General features: G+C 48.6%; 1 protein-coding gene across 1 annotated transcript; it reads right to left on the bottom strand.

Annotated features, from left to right (window-relative positions):
* Positions 1–1,139: 1,139 nt before the first annotated feature.
* On the bottom strand, positions 1,140–9,491 carry LOC104556063 (polymeric immunoglobulin receptor). Its single transcript, XM_010199766.2, has 8 exons — positions 9,356–9,491; positions 8,541–8,879; positions 7,860–8,177; positions 6,809–7,138; positions 5,756–5,828; positions 4,846–4,961; positions 4,388–4,437; positions 1,140–3,941 (listed from the first exon to the last, which is right to left on the bottom strand). Exons 1-8 carry the CDS (start codon positions 9,402–9,404, stop codon positions 3,735–3,737), a joined length of 1,482 nt encoding a protein of 493 aa, XP_010198068.2. The 5' UTR covers positions 9,405–9,491; the 3' UTR covers positions 1,140–3,734.
* Between the last annotated feature and the right edge of the window lie 5,760 nt (positions 9,492–15,251).

The raw sequence follows: 15,251 nt of genomic DNA on the forward strand, positions 1-15,251 counted from the left end.
AGCATCATGTGATGGCCTGAAACCATGGCACTGGGAGGCTCTCTGAGCTCGGCAGTGATGCTGCCCTCCAGAGCAGGCTCTACATGGGGGGAATTTCTGGAAAGCCAAAGGGAAAGGGCAGCTCTCATCAAGACTCTGCAGGTAGCTCAGCAGCATCATAAGACTGAAGGGAAGGCAAGGACATAATCTTATGAGTTATTTTCAGGAGAAGGATTTAGGAGAGCCTGCACATGAAGCATTCCTAATTGACATACAGCTGCAGTCAGGAAGACAAGAACACTGTTGGGTGACACTGTGGGGTGCTTTAGATGAGCAAACCAGAGATCTTTATTTTGTACATAGCAGAAAGGACAGAAGATCAAGAGATGGGGACACTAATTCAGAGCCCATCAGTGCCATGCTGATGCAGTAGTTCAGGACTGCAGTTAAGAGAGCTTCCTTTAGTGTTAGCAAACTGTCATGCTGGGAATGGCTTAGTATCTTTTCTCTTTTGAATTCATTTACTTGCAGATCTTCCTAAGTACCAATAGACCCTGGCTTCTTAACTTCTGTGCTTATCTGCTTCTTAACAGGCAGAGAAACCTACAGGTCTATCCATTCATAAATGTGCCTTCTTTTTATTTCCTTTAATTAGTGTTTAAGAAAATGGCACCTTACAGGATCCAAAAATTCTCTGTGGTGCTTACTGATCGCAGTTTTTTGTTCATTCTTGCTCCAGTGAGCACAAATCTGGGTTCTCTTTGATCAGAAGCAACTGTATCCCTGAAAATGTCTCTCTTTCACTCAATTGTTTTCTACTATTACTCTTCAACTCTTCCACTCAGTGTAACAGACTGCTTGAATAGCAAATAGTTAGGGGAATCTTGGGCTGAACGAGCCATTTCCAGAACCATTTTCTTTTTCTTTCTGTCATTTCAAGTTAAACATGTCAACTCTGAAAACCTCAAGAAATAGATCAGCTTCCCTGCTGCAGTCATCTCAAGTGAAGCCCATTGGATGTGACTGGCTTATGAATAGGGAGGGGTTCAGGCCCCTTTCATTTGCCACCTGTCTGCAGAGCTTGGTGCAGCTCTGATCTTTTGGAGAAACTGAGCTGAGAAGAAGCCTCAGAAGTTGGCTTTCTGTGGTGTGGCCAAAAGAATAAAAAGTGTGGGGAGTAGGGATGCTGGTTTGTATTGGGCTGACAGACACCTGCCAGAGAACCAGCTGCACTGGCCAACAGTGCTGTACAGCACAGTGCTGCAAAAGAACAGAGCTACAGCTGAGATGAGCTTCATAGTGAGTCCTGCAAAGATGCCTCATAATAATGAAGGCAAGAGACCAAGTGCCTTGGAAAAATATGTTTGATAGATTATGATGTGATTAAAATAGGAGACTGAGGGTGGATCTTATTAATAGTTACAAATATCTGAATGGTGGGTGTCAGCAGTTTGGGGCAGCATTTGTTTCTGTGGTATCCAGCAACAGGACAAGGGGTGATGGGATGAAGCTGGAACACAAAAAGTTCTATTTAAAAATCAGGAACAAACTCTTTCCCTGTTTCAGTGAGGGAGCCCTGGCCCAGGCTGCCCAGGGAGGGTGTGGAGGCTCCTTCCTTGCAGGTCTTCAAAACCCACCTGCACACATTCCTGTGTGACCTGATCTAGGTGGAGCTGCTTCTGCAGGGGGGTTGGACTGGATGAGCTCTAAAGGTCCCTTCCAACCCCCACCATTCTTTGATTGTGTGACTATTCAGGACAGCAAGGATTCATGAGGTCCCAGCCAGTCTAGTGTTCCTGTGTCAGCTGTTGGAAGTTGCCAGCCTGCATCAGAACTGCACTGGAGATCTAGAAGTATATTGCATGTCTGACTTGGACATTTAGACCTGTAAATAAGCCACTTTTCATTACCATTTCCCTCCTGTTACATCATCTCACGTTGAGATCAGCCCCCTTATCCTTCTTCCTCTGTTGTCTGTGTCATACTTCCTGCAAGTTCTTTGCACAGCTTGTCAGTTTCTTGCTCTGTGCTACTGTCTGTACAGAAAGACTCATTTTTGCTTCTCCTTTCTTGTCTTGATTCCACACTGCCTCAGTTTAAGCAGCCAGTTTGTGTGTTCTTGGAGAACAGAGGGTGTAAGACAGCAGGCCTGCTAGAAAATGTTCAACAAAGTAAGGGCCTTTAGTTAGGAGTTGGTGAAAGGATGAGACAAGTGACACATGAGAAGCTATGCCTTTAACTTCAGATTTCAGATGCTGCTTCATTCTGTTTTTAATGTACAGGCCTCAGAGTCTGCATACATATGCTGTGGCTGTGGATGACCCTGACAGAGAATTCATCCCTCAAGCTTGGAAATAACTTGAGTTGTCCAAGGGGTGTAGTGTTGGAGACTCACTAGTGTAATCCACAGCAACCACACTGAATCCATCCCACAGCTCTCTGCACACTGTAAAGGGACATTTACTAATGTCACAGAACCACAGAATGAAGGGTTGAAGGAACCTTTAGAGATCGTCTAGACCAACTCCCCTGCCAAAGCAGGTCCACCTAGATTAGGCCTCATTCAGGTGGTTGATGAAGATGTTGAACAAGACTGGCCCCAGAACCCATCCCTGTGGAACTCCACTGGCCACAGACCTCCAGCTCCATTCTGTGCCACTGATCACCCCCCTCTGGGCTCTGTCATTCAGCCAGCTCTCCATCCACCTCACTATCCACTCATCCCAGCCACACTGCCTGAGCTTTCTGATGATGAGAGAATATTAAAAGCCCTGCTGAAGTCAAGGTAGATGACATCCCCTGCTCTCCCTTCATCTAGCCAGCCAGTTATGCCCTTGTAGAAGGCATCAGGTTGGTCAAGCAGAATTTCCCCTTGGTGAATCCATATAGACTCCTCCCGATGATCATCTTTTCCTTCATGTGTTTAGTAACAACATTGAGGATGTCACCCCCTTCATTCCTTCTTACCCCCTAAACTCCAGTGTGCACCTTCTATTTCTTGATCTAAAGCTAATCATTTAGGCTAGTTGGAAAGCCTCTTCCCTAACCAAACTGGTATATTTAGGCTATAGGGAAATTTGCACTCTCTAAAAGTCCATGTATCACTTCTATGCACCATTGTTTTGCAGCTACAAGACCTTCTGGTACAACAGATCCTTAGTTTGCAAGGTTTGCAATGCAGCATCTCAGTGTGTTGCAATACACCCTCAAGCTATTTCCCCTCAAATAGAGTCTGCTTCTGCTTATTCTTATAAGCCATTGTTCATTTCCTCACCCATTAGATGGCAAATGAACCCAGTCTCAGGATTGTTAAGAGTTGCATCCCTACAGCACTGGAATGAGTTTGCTGAAAGACTGAGGACTTTGGAGTGGGATAGACTTTCTCCCAGTGAATGCAGTTGCAATACCAGATCCATCCTTGTCCTGATGGATATTGCTCTTTTTCTAAAGGTCAGTCCTCCACACCTGCCTCTCCAAAAGTGCTTGCATTTTAATGGAATTAAGAAAGCAGACATGGAAGAGGTCCTGAGAATTTCCCAGCACCTCTGTCTGCCCCAAGAAAATCTTCACCCTGGCAAAATTCTCTGCTGGCCCCTAATAGGAGGGAGTTGTCTCAAAATGCATAACAACATACACATGGGCAGCAAAAACTCAGAGCTTTCCCCAGTGTCCATCCACACACCTTCTACTCCTCATTCCCACTTTGTATTCCAGTTCTTGTCTCCCATTTGGGGATTGTTTTGGGACTCTGTGCTTCATCCTTTGCCATTTGTAGGTGTCTGCTTGAGTGCAATGGTAGCATATTCCACACTTTCATCTCGGGGTTTCCTGTGAGTCTGACTGGGATTCACATTACAGTAAAGAGGATCCTCAGGGCTGAGTTGGGATTTAAAGTTCAGGGTAACATATTCTAGGTCTTTGCTTTCATCCTTGGGACTTTCCATTCTTTCAGTGCTGTCAAGCTATGAAAAGAAAGGGAAAACATTTGTTAGCGTGATTCAGTGCCAGGCCACAGCTGTTACCACAAGATTTTCCCAGGAGGACAGGAGAAGCTGTGTCAAAACTTACCTTTGGTCATGACAAAGGTAAGAGAACAGAAAACTCTTTCCTTCATCAGCTCTCCTCAATGCTGGTTCCAACCTCATCATCTAACCTTGGTTTCTAGTCTTTGAGTCATTTCAAGGGAGATTAGTAGAATTTGCTCCACTGTGGTTTTTTTCCCCCTGGGGTTTTCTTACATCAGCTACTCCCCTCTCTCTCAGCTAGGAACATTCCTTTCTCTGGTGTCATTAAATACCATTCCCACTCATGTCCAGAAATGAGCACCAGGGTTCTCATCAGATGAGCCACACAGCTCCTCACAGGCTATTGGTAAGAGATTTGGTACCATATGAGAAATCTTCCTTACCTGTGTCATGTCCACTGGTTTTTCATAGATGTGGTCTGCTTGTCTGTTGCCTTTGGAATAAGCCAAAATCAGAGGTTTTAGAAGTAGGGAAGTCCATGAAATGCCTGGGCATTGCCTATGCTTCAGGAGTTTGGGGCAAGGCTGTGAGATTGCCCAATGACAGAAGCAAGGGGTGTGCCAGTGGGACCCATCTGCCCTGAGTCATTGTTCTGACTTTACTTCCCCTCTAACATGTTAGGAGATGTCCTGTGCAGAGTCTGGAGGAACACAGGTTTGACTTGTTGTGGGAGGAGATCACATCAAAGAGCCTGCTTTGAGGCTTCCCAAGCTGCACCTGCCTCAGCTTCTCCAGGGAACTGTGAGGTGGGAATAAGCTCACCTGGAGCAGAAGAGGGATGGCCACAGAAGGCCCTGTTTGGTACAGACTAGAGCATGAGGGATCACCAGTCTCCACATACCTCTTCTCTCCAGCTGCTTGGGCTGCCTGATGCACAGTGTTACTGAGATGACAATCGCCAGGATGAACAGGATGCTCAGGATCCCAGAGAGCAGGACATAGGTGTTTACATTTGAGCTGAAGCCAGGAGAGCAAAGGAGTTACCAGTGTTAGATGGTTGCACAGTGGGATGCTGATGTAACCCATCACCAATGACCAAAAACAGGACAGGAGTAGCTTTTATGCACTTGGAAGAAGGGTTTAGTTCTCCTGCAGCAAGGCTATCTGGTTTTTCTACCTGTCTGTGCCTTCTGAGCTTTTCCTAAACTGCTCTTTGGGCTTTAAAAACAAGGCACTGTTCAAAGTTCAGAGCACAACTCCAGGTGCTCTGGAGCAGGTACTGCCTTTTCCTCCTGTGTTTTGCTGCACCTGCTGCTCTGGAGCTGATGCATGATTGTACTTCTAAGTGTTGCTGTGGTTTTGATAACAGCACATGTCCAAAGGGGAAGAAAATTCTTTACATTTAACAGCCTGGTAAATGGAAGGATTAAATAGCAGACAAGGACTATTTCATTGTTAAATATTCATGGACAGGAGTGAGCAAAATCATGACAGAGAGGCTTAGGGGCAGAATCTGGGAGATTCTATTGCTGCAGAGCACAGCCCAAAGAGATAAGAATGAAAGAGTAGATTGGCATCTACATTCCAGAAAGCCATGACTTGATTTTAGCAATCTGCTTGTTGCTTTGTAATTATGCTCTGGGCAGGAGCTGTGAGAGGCCACCTTTGGTAAGGATGCCTGCCATATCTCACTCTTCTCTAAGCAAGAGTTCTCAGAATGCCCAGAGACTGCCTACCCCAAGAAGACAGGCATATTGGGGATGAGATATTAATAACTGTGTTCAAGCTCAGAGACTTTCTTTAGGCCTTACCTTGGTGCTGTAGCATTTCCAGGAGTTGCTTGGCTTGTGCCTGCAGCACTTGACAAAGTTGTTACAGCTATTACTGCAATCACAAACATGAAGAGAAGAATAATCACTACTGGGCTGCTTTGCATTTACCAGCTAAACTTCTCTGTCATTGCTACCATGGATATAAATTCACTCCTGCTGTGACACCCAGAACAGACAAGGTACCCAGGCTGTAACCTGTGTTGTTAAGACTTGCTGGCAGGAGGCAAAGCAACTTAAAGAATCAAAAGTGGTGAGGAGGAGCAAGGAGGTCAGCAGGAGTCCTGCTCCATGTGCACCCAAGGAAGTGCAAGCAGATATGCTCTGTGGCAGAGATCTTCTGGCAGCAGTGAAGTACTTAATGAGACTGTGGGATAGCAATGAAGTACTTACTGAGACTGTGCTTAAGCACACAGAGTCTTTCCAGAACTAAGCAAAGAGCATTGTCTGTGAAAGACTCAGCTGTATGAATTGCTTCCAGGACTGTTTCTGTGCCCAGAGGAGATTGTGGGTTCAGGAGCCTGCTTGCTTAGAGACTGCCTTCAGTCCCATGTGTTACAAGTTTCACCTAGAGATTTCTGCTGTATCCCTTCAGTGCTGCTCTGCCTCATTCCTGAAAGGTCTACCACAACCAGGTGCCTTGGTGTTACCACTTAGTGTTTAAAACATCACACTGGAAGAAAACCAAGAGGTCACAGATCTTTAAAATATGTGTCTAAAGGCTGTCCCCTTGGCAACCAAATGTGAAAGGCTTTCAAGAACTATTGAGACAAGGGATAAGTTGCTATAAAGGGGCAGAACTAGAATCAGTGAGAGCTCACAGCACACGTGTGTGGTTCAGTCCTGATCCCCACTGCTATTCCATAGCATGGCTGGTGTGAGAAGGTACAATGATGTAGGGTTTGAGCAGGGAAAAGCATCCAGATGCAACACAGAAGGTGATGTAACCTGGGCAGGGCAGAGACTACAGGGAGAAAGCAGGAAAGTGAGTCTGGAATCTAAACCAACCCCATTTCCCTGCAGGTCAGTACTCACCCTCAGAAATGTTAAGTGTAACCTCCACCATTCGGAAGAGCTTCTGGCGTTCATAAAGTGCACACCAGTACATGCCAGAGTCCTGGGCCTGCAGCTTCTCCATGGTGATGGTGACAATCCCCAGCCTGGTGTCATCCTGCATGCTGACTCTGCCTTCCTTAACTTTCTTGAGGTACCCCAAGGGCTCTGTGTCCATATTGTACAGTATGGTACAGGCATTCCTTGCTCCCTGTCTGCACCAGGCTTTGCTCACAGCCCCGTAGTCTGCGGTGTTGTAGTTACACTGGACAGAGACATTGCCTGACTCCATGGCTGTGTATTGTTGTGTCCCTGGAAAACACCCAGCATGCTTGATGAGATCCCAAAGCAGGCACAATGGCATCTCTTCCCAATCTGAAATATGTGCTGTGTGCTGGATGCTCCCTGATCTCCTCCCACCTCCAGAGATGAGGAGCAGAAGGGGACAGGGACCAGATTACTTGTGCAAAGGTGGGTCACAAATTGGGAGTGTCCTGTCCCCTTGTCTGATTCCCACAGGGACCACAGGCTCACAAGCTCTTAGCCTGTAGGTTCTGCGAGGCAATGACCAGGGAGTGCTGGCAACTGTGAGGCCAGAGCAAGGCTGGCAGTGGGGGAGGTCTCCAGCAGTGCCCAGCATGGGTGAGCTAAGTGCTGAGCTGGAGAAGCTGTTCCTGCAGCCCCTGGATCATCCCTGAAACAGTTGTGAAGGGTGGCCCCATTTGTGGGAGCTGATGGGAAACTCTCCTGCGTCTCTGCTGGGAGCAGACAGAGCACAAAGGGCCAGGCCTGAGCTTTGGGAGCAGACAGAGCACAACGGGCCAGGCCTGAGCTTTGGCTCCACAGGCCCAAGGGGCAGCACCGAGGTGCCCCTGTGTCTGCCAGAGAGAGGGGCAGGCAGTGAGAGGTGGTGTCAGCAGTGGCAGTGGTGCTGGGCTCCTCGGTGGTGTGGTGAGAATGGGAGGGAGAAGAGGCAGGGGAGGTGGGGTTGACATCTGCTGACATCCACATTTGGCTGCCAGTAGGTACTCACTCTTGAACACGGAGAGCTTGACCTCCATTATCCGGGTGATGTAAGAGTCTCTGATGAGCGCACACCAGTACACACCGTTGTCCCTGGTCTGCAGCTTCTTCATGGTCATGGTGACAATCTCTTTCTGGGTGTCTTCCTCTATCAAGATTCTTTTTTCCAGGGCTTTGCTGTTAGTCTGTGTTGAAGGGTAATTTGCCCTCAACCAATTGATACAGTTAGACTTATCTATTCGACACCAGACTTTTCTCCCCGTGCTGTACCCCAGGGTTCCGTACAGGCACTGCACAGACAGGCTGTCCAGCTCCCCTTTGTGCAGCTCTGCAAAACAGCAAATGTGGTCACTGACCAGCAAGTGGTGGGCACACAGACACCCACCTCCTGGGGTGGGCACCTGGGCCCTCTCTTTGCCCTGGGCTAACTCCCCCATGGATGGCTCATCAGTCAGGGCAGGAGTGAGAGCTGAGAGAGACCCGAGAGCCCTCAGGGCCAGCCAGGTCTGGGGGCTCCTTCTGGGGGTGCCTGTGTGAGTGAGAAAGCAGCGAGCAAGGCTGGGGAAGGTGTGGGGCTGTGGGGGTGAGGGGAAGCCACTGCAGCTGTGTGGGAGAGAGGGGACAGAACTGGGGAAGGAATGATGTTGTTTTTCTGACAAGACTTGGGTTGGTGTGGGAAAAATGTACTCACCCTTGAAAACATTCAGTGAGATGGTCTTCAGTGAATAAAACGTGTAACCATCGGATGTAGAAGCACAGGAGTACGTGCCTGAGTCCTCTACCTGGAGGTTACTCATCGAGATCGACACGATCCCATTCATAAAGTCATCTTGTATTCCAGCTTTCCCCTTTGTGTCCCAGTGTAGGTATTGTGGGTCGTAGGTTGTCGTCACTAAGGGTTCACATTGTCCACTTCTTACATGGCACCAGGCCTTCTGTGACACGTAGTCAGTCTGTGGTTTGTAAAAGCATCTGATGAAGAGAGAGCTTCCTTCCTGCTGGTTCACCTCCACTGCTTGGCTGTGGAGACCTGTAAACGTCAGAAGTGGAGAGAGAGAGGGGAGCTGATGCAGGGTTCCCCACAGCCTCCTCATGGACACGGGGAAACTGTCTCCAGCCTCACTCTGTGGGCACTTGTGACTGGAGGAACGCTAAAAACAAGATCCATTCCCCTTGCTAAATTCACTCACTTGGAAACAGGAGGCTTGATTTATGATGGACAGTGTTGAGATTTGAGTTAGAAGCACAACTGTGATTTCAAACCTAGTATCCTTGATTTAAAACCCACAGATGTGTGCGCTAGGAGTTTTGGACCTTCAAGACTAAATGGGAACTGGGGCTGCCTCTTTCCTCCCCACCCCTGCCATGAGCTGCTCAGCTCAGGGTCCAGCTGGTGATGGATATCCCCCCACCATGGAGCTCCCCAGGCAGCAGGAGCTGGGGGGAAGGGTGTCCCTCTCCCCCACATGTGTGGGAAGCCTGAGGCGTGCCCAGCCCTTCTCTTACCTGGGAAGCAGAGTGGCAGCAGGAGGAGGGCTCTCAGCTCCATGGCCATCCTCAGGCCCAGGGAAGGGGCATTGGTGGGGGCTGCCCAACGTGTCCTGTTCAAAAGCGTCTGCTGGGTGAGCCCTCCTGCACGGCAGTAACGCTGCCAGAGGAAGTGCCTGAGCTCCTGCTCTCCCACGGAAACCCTTCACCACGTTTTGCAACAAGACCAATATGAAAATAATTTCAGAGGCCATTTGGGGAAGTGGCAGAGAGCAGAGCTCTCCCCCAGTGGCAAAGGTCCTTTGCTGCTCTCGCCTGGCCGCTGTCACACTCTGTCCTCAGGCCAGTGGCAGCAGGGCACACAGTGCCTGTCCAGAACGAGCCTTGGTTTAACGTCTGATAGGTGCTAATGGGTGCTGACCAAGATACCACATGATGTTTCCTTCAGCACCATGCTTTCCTTGGTAGTGTTGTAGTTCTAGATGTTGCAGGCACATACAACAGAGAGACTCTTCAACTCCATAGCAGAGTGGTGTTGGACCACTGCAGACCATCAGAAGCCCAGTATAAACCCCAGCTAAGAGCCACAACGACACATCTCCATGAAGGACATATCCACTATGGGATCAAGTCTCCACAGCTGCACTCCAGGCTCTGGCTTCTGCTTGCACCTCAGTCCTGTGTGCCTCCCACACCACTTGCTCTCTCTGCCTTTCCCATAACAACTTATTTTCCCACAGTATCCCAACTTCTGACAAGAAGAAGCTGCTGGAATAACAATTTGAGAATATAACCACCACACCTGTCCCGTTAGCACCATCCCAGCAGAGCTGGGGTAACCCATCGTGTTTCCAGCTGAGCAGCATCAGCCCGTTATCAAACGAGTTAGTCTGTGGCAGGGAGAAGTCACCCCCTTTTTCAGACTCTGTGGAAGAACCTAGCAAGCTGGGAGCTGCTGAGGAAATTCTTGGGCTGCTTTATCTCAGGCTGTGGCTTTGGGAAAAAAAATGAGCCTCTTGCAAAAATATTTGAAGGAATGTAAAATTGAGGTAAGCCTTGAAATAACTTGTCCTTTTTCCAAAGAAATGGGGAAAGAGGAGACTAAGGTAACAAATCTTAATAGCATTTTGTTTGAATTTTGGTTTGGGCAGCGTGTGATGTAGCAATAAGGGAACAAAAGATCAGGGAGAAGGAGAGTCTGGGGAACGTTCAAATGCTTCCCTTGGGTTTCGTGGCTGTTTGTCATAGGTGAAGTTTTCATAGCCATTATTTTTGTGCTGGCTGCCTGTTGATCAGTACAAACCTTGCAGTAAAGAATTAAAGATATGGGTGTAGAAAAGGCCTGTAAAAGAGCAGGCAGCAGAGTGTTTGCAGGAGGCAGTTCCACAGTGTTTCTCATGGCACGGGGCTGTCGGTGCCCTGTGTAGAGTCAACAGTCGTGCCAGAGCTTAAAGCCCCAGGCTGGCAGAGGGAATGCTTCCCTGTTCTGGAGGCTGTGATGTGCTGTGTAGGGAGGACAGACTCCTAGCCATATGTTCAAAGTTTCCAGTATTTAGCCCTTTCCACTGAAAGAGAAGAGAGAGGAAGTTTCATCTCAGCATCCTGCTGCATCGCTAATAGGAAAGTGGGAGCTTCTCCTTCTTCCAGATTCATTTGTTGCTGTATTGTAAAGGGTAACACAAATGCATTTCAAGATTTTTAAAAAGAGATGATCTTTCACAGAAAGCAAATACCTTTTTGGGTTAAAAATCAGCAACTTGCACTGAAGTATATTGTCTGTGAAGATCTGGTGTGGAAACTGTTCTTCGTGTTGCAGCATTGGGGGGGTTCCTTGGTCTGTCCTGCTTGAGCATGAGTCAGAAACAGGAGCTGTGCTGTGTGGCTCAGTGCCAGCTCTGCTGTAGTTCTGCACAAGTTCTTGTGATGGCTGGTGACTTCAGTGTGTGTATTTGAGAGAAAGGGAGGGATCAGGCAGGAAACTGTGGTCTGCAAAAGGCAAGGAGATTCTCCAGCTTTGGTTACAGCTTAGTGCTGTGCTTAGAGACAGATCTTTTCACTCCCATTCAAGCTTTCTGTCTAGAGATACAGTGAGCACAAATATATATGGAATTATATCCCCTCTATGGAATAGTTAACAGGCCTGAGCTGCTTCTGCAGAGGCTTCAAAAGACTGTGGATATAAAAGGTATGAAAGGAAATGGAAGACACGTCAGTCGTGTGTGATAATAAACCTGTGCTAGTCATTCCTGGGGGCTGCTGAAATAGCATTACACTGCTGTCATTTGGATGATCCCAGTTCCAAAACGATTAGCAACTCTCTTATGTACATATGCTTCTTTGCTGCCTCCCAAAGACTCTGCTTTTCCTTGAAAGAAGCTTTCAGAGGGCTCCTTCCTTTGAGTTGCTTTCTGTGATGTGTCAGATGTGCAGTGCTCTCTACACTTAGCCTGGTGCCTCAGTACCCCAGATTCTGCATCCTAATGATCACCTCCTAAGAGGCATTTAACAGCCACAAAACAAATTCTTCCTATCCTGCTTCACACAGATTTCACCTGTCCTTAAGTAGCTCTGATTTCTATTAAATGCTGCACATGCAGAGGAGGAATTGCTGGAAGGACAGTTGCCCTTGAGCCACTGACCACATGGTCCTTTCTGGGAGTGGTGGAGCTGGGCCAGGCCATGTGATTTGTGGTTTGCACAACACAGTTATACTGTGCCCAGAGTGACTTGGCTTATGGTCCTGGAGAAGCCAGCATCTCCAGGCAATAGGAACTGGAGCTGACCCCATCTCCTTTCACTGCAGTGCAGAGTTCTCCATCTGAAAAGAAACTTGCTTTGGTGGTAGAGACTTTCAGAAACACTGTACCTGAGCTCCCCTTGCCTCATGTGCCTCCTCAGGTGTCCTTCTCTTACCTGAAAAACTGAAGAGCAGGAGTCTCAGCTTCACGCCTGTCTTGGAGCCAAGAGAAAGAGCAACACCAAAGGCAGGTCAGAGGATCAGTAGATGTCTCTGCTCTGTACCCTCCTATCCCACGCTGGTGCTGATGGAGGAGATGGCTGAGCTTAGTGACTTACCACTTGGTTTAGAACAGAAATCCTGCACTGCTGTTTAACAACCAAATGAATACTTACTCGATTGAATTGTTTGTATCAGCAGAGCCTGGCCAGTTGAGAGGATACAGATGTATTTGGTAGAATTCAAGGAAAAGCTGTTTTCTTCTCCCCAGTGCATCATCAGAAGCCACTTCACCATGCTGCAAAGCTTTCTATGTTGTCTCTGAAAGACCTCTTGACACTCAATAGCAACATCATGAAAATCAGGCAGCCCTTGGCCTCAGAATCACGTTTGACTTTTTAGAAGCAGCTTAATTTCCTGGACCTGAGTGCTTTTGGTATCTGGGTTCAGCCACAGTGGAGGTGAGGGAAGCAGAAAGAGCCAGAGCAGTGCAATGCCACATGCCTGTATTTGTGACCTGCTGAGCAGATCTAGCAGAGGGAATGAGGATCAGCTTCCTTTTCCTCTCCTTTCCACTGGCCTTCTTAAAGAAGTCTGTCTCCTGGAAATCAGGACAAAGCCGCTGTGGAAGCCTCCAGTTCAGTCATCAAGCCACAATGTGTGCATCATAGCCACAACCAAAGTCTCCCTTTAGGGGTGGCTGTCCCTCACAGACCTTCCAAGGCTGCCACTAGCTGAAAGAGCTGCTTTGGGAAGCACAAGCAGTGGCAGGTCTTTTTTGTCTTGACTCTGTGTTTTCTTGGCCTTATTCTCATTCCAGCTGCTGTAAGGCCTGTCTTTCCACTTGCCACATCCTGTGATTACCTTACTAGGAAACATGCCCCCAGTCAGTGTCACTTGGTAGATCCCCTTCTGCCTCCCCTTGAAATCTCTGTGACCTTCTTTGCCCTTCAAGGCAGAGACAGTAAAGAAATCTGATGGCAGTAAATTCCTCCCCCTCCCCACTGCTGGCAGATGTGCTCACAGTGGTCTCCCCTGGGCCAGTGCCTACCTGCCTCGCTCCAGCAGAGCAGTGCACAAAGACTGTACTGACACCCTGGCTGCAAATAATTTCCAATTATATGAATAAGCAGCTTATTAACAATACATTCTGGCTAATCATTTTGTGCTAGATATCTTTGCATTGTCTTGTCCCCAAATCCCTCTCTCATCAGGCACTTGATGCTCAGTAACAAGAAGGGGGAATGCACTCGTTTTCTTAGGAACAAATCCCAAGAGTCTGCAATTAGTTCAGTTTCTGCAACTGGTTGCCTACAAACTGAGCCAAGAACTGTGCTGCATGGCAGTGCCTCACCCTTTCCCAGATCATCTGCAGTGGCTGTGTCTGTTGGAGGTCCTGTCTTCGAGAAAAGAGGCTCTTTGGGGCAGCACAGGTCATGAAGAGATGTGTGTCCAGCGCCCAGCATGTTGTTCACTAAGGAGCAGCGAGGAAGGAATGAAGTTGGTCCTTTTGCTGTGTGTCTGACAGAGGATCAATGTGGGTTTTAATTATAGTATCCCATAAAATAAGATGAATGCTATCTCAGGAGGTCACATCATCTAGCCCAGTGACACACAGGATCAGCTCTTTGGATGCAATTTCTAAAGACCTGTGTTTAACTGGTTTAGGTTGCAGCATTCTCCTGGTGACCTATTGCAGTACCATTCTTATTTGAAAGCTTCTCCTAACATCTGACTCTCCCTGCTATTGAAATACCTCACTGTCTTTTGTATCCACAGAACAGACTATTCCCTTTCTCTTGCTTTGTATGCAGTGATACCTGCTATGCTTCCCCTCAGTCTTTCCACTCCAGACTAACCATCCCAAAGCCTTTTAATTTTCCCTCCTCTAGGTTCTGTTTCTGACAGCTTGGATCCTTTTTCCTCCCTCTTTTCTGAACTCTCTCATCAACCCACCTCTTCTCTGCCTATCTACTTACACTCCCCCAAGCCCTCTGAAATGTCTGTTGAGCTTTTCACCCAACTGAGGATGAAACCCCACGCTTAAATGTTTGCTTCCCGTTTCATTTACACTCATTGTGTGAAACCTGCACAAACCTCTCTGAATGAGACACTTAAACTGTCAGCCTACAAAGAATTCTCTGCTTCAGCTTTACCTGCCTCGTGCTGAGCACCACAGCAAGAAGAGTCCCTGTTGTGGCAGCGTTGAGGCTGCTCTGTGTGGTTGTGGAGCCCAGGCAGGCTGCTGGAGGCTGGGAAAGGCTGGTTTTGGGGGGCTGTGTGTGCAGGGAAGGGCCAGTTTTGGGGTTCTGGGGGTGCATGGGGAAGGGCTGATTGGCAGGGGGCTGCTGAGGACTGTGTGCACAGGGAAGGATGGGTTAGGGGGGCTGCTGGGTGACTGTGTGCGTTGGGAAGGGTGGGTTTGGAGGGGCTGCAGGGGAGCGTGTGCACAGAGATGGGTGGGTTTGGGGGGCTGCGGGGATGAGCCGGTTTTGGGGGACCATGTGCACGGGGATGAGCTGGTTTTGGGGGACCATGTGCACGGGGATGAGCCAGTTTTGGGGTCCGTGTGCACGGGGATGAGCCGGTTTTGGGGACCGTGTGCACGGGGATGAAGCGGTTTTGGGGGACCGTGTGCACGGGGATGAGCCGGTTTTGGGGACCGTGTGCACAGGGATGAGCCGGTTTTGGGGGACCGTGTGTACAGGGATGAGCCGGTTTTGGGGGACTGTGTGCACGGGGATGAGCCGGTTTTGGGGGACTGTGTGCACGGGGATGAGCTGGTTTTGGGGACCGTGTGCACGGGGATGAGCCGGTTTTGGGGGACTGTGTGCACGGGGATGAGCCGGTTTTGGGGACTGTGTGCACGGGGATGAGCCGGTTTTGGGGACTGTGTGCACGGGGATGAGCCGGTTTTGGGGGACTGTGTGCACGGGGATGAGCTGGTTTTGGGGACCG

The sequence above is a fragment of the Colius striatus genome, chromosome 22, assembly GCF_028858725.1.
Source record: "Colius striatus isolate bColStr4 chromosome 22, bColStr4.1.hap1, whole genome shotgun sequence".
In the NCBI taxonomy this organism is placed as follows: domain Eukaryota; kingdom Metazoa; phylum Chordata; class Aves; order Coliiformes; family Coliidae; genus Colius; species Colius striatus.

Excerpts from the sequence above, each read along its gene's own strand:
- LOC104556063 (XM_010199766.2), bottom strand. The coding sequence starts at position 9,404 with ATGGCCATGGAGCTGAGAGCCCTCCTCCTGCTGCCACTCTGCTTCCCA. Across the intron at positions 4,438-4,845 it reads CAAGCAGCTGGAGAGAAGAG|GCAACAGACAAGCAGACCAC; the intron begins GTATGTGGAGAC and ends CTTATTCCAAAG. Across the intron at positions 3,942-4,387 it reads AACCAGTGGACATGACACAG|CTTGACAGCACTGAAAGAAT; the intron begins GTAAGGAAGATT and ends TTCTTTTCATAG.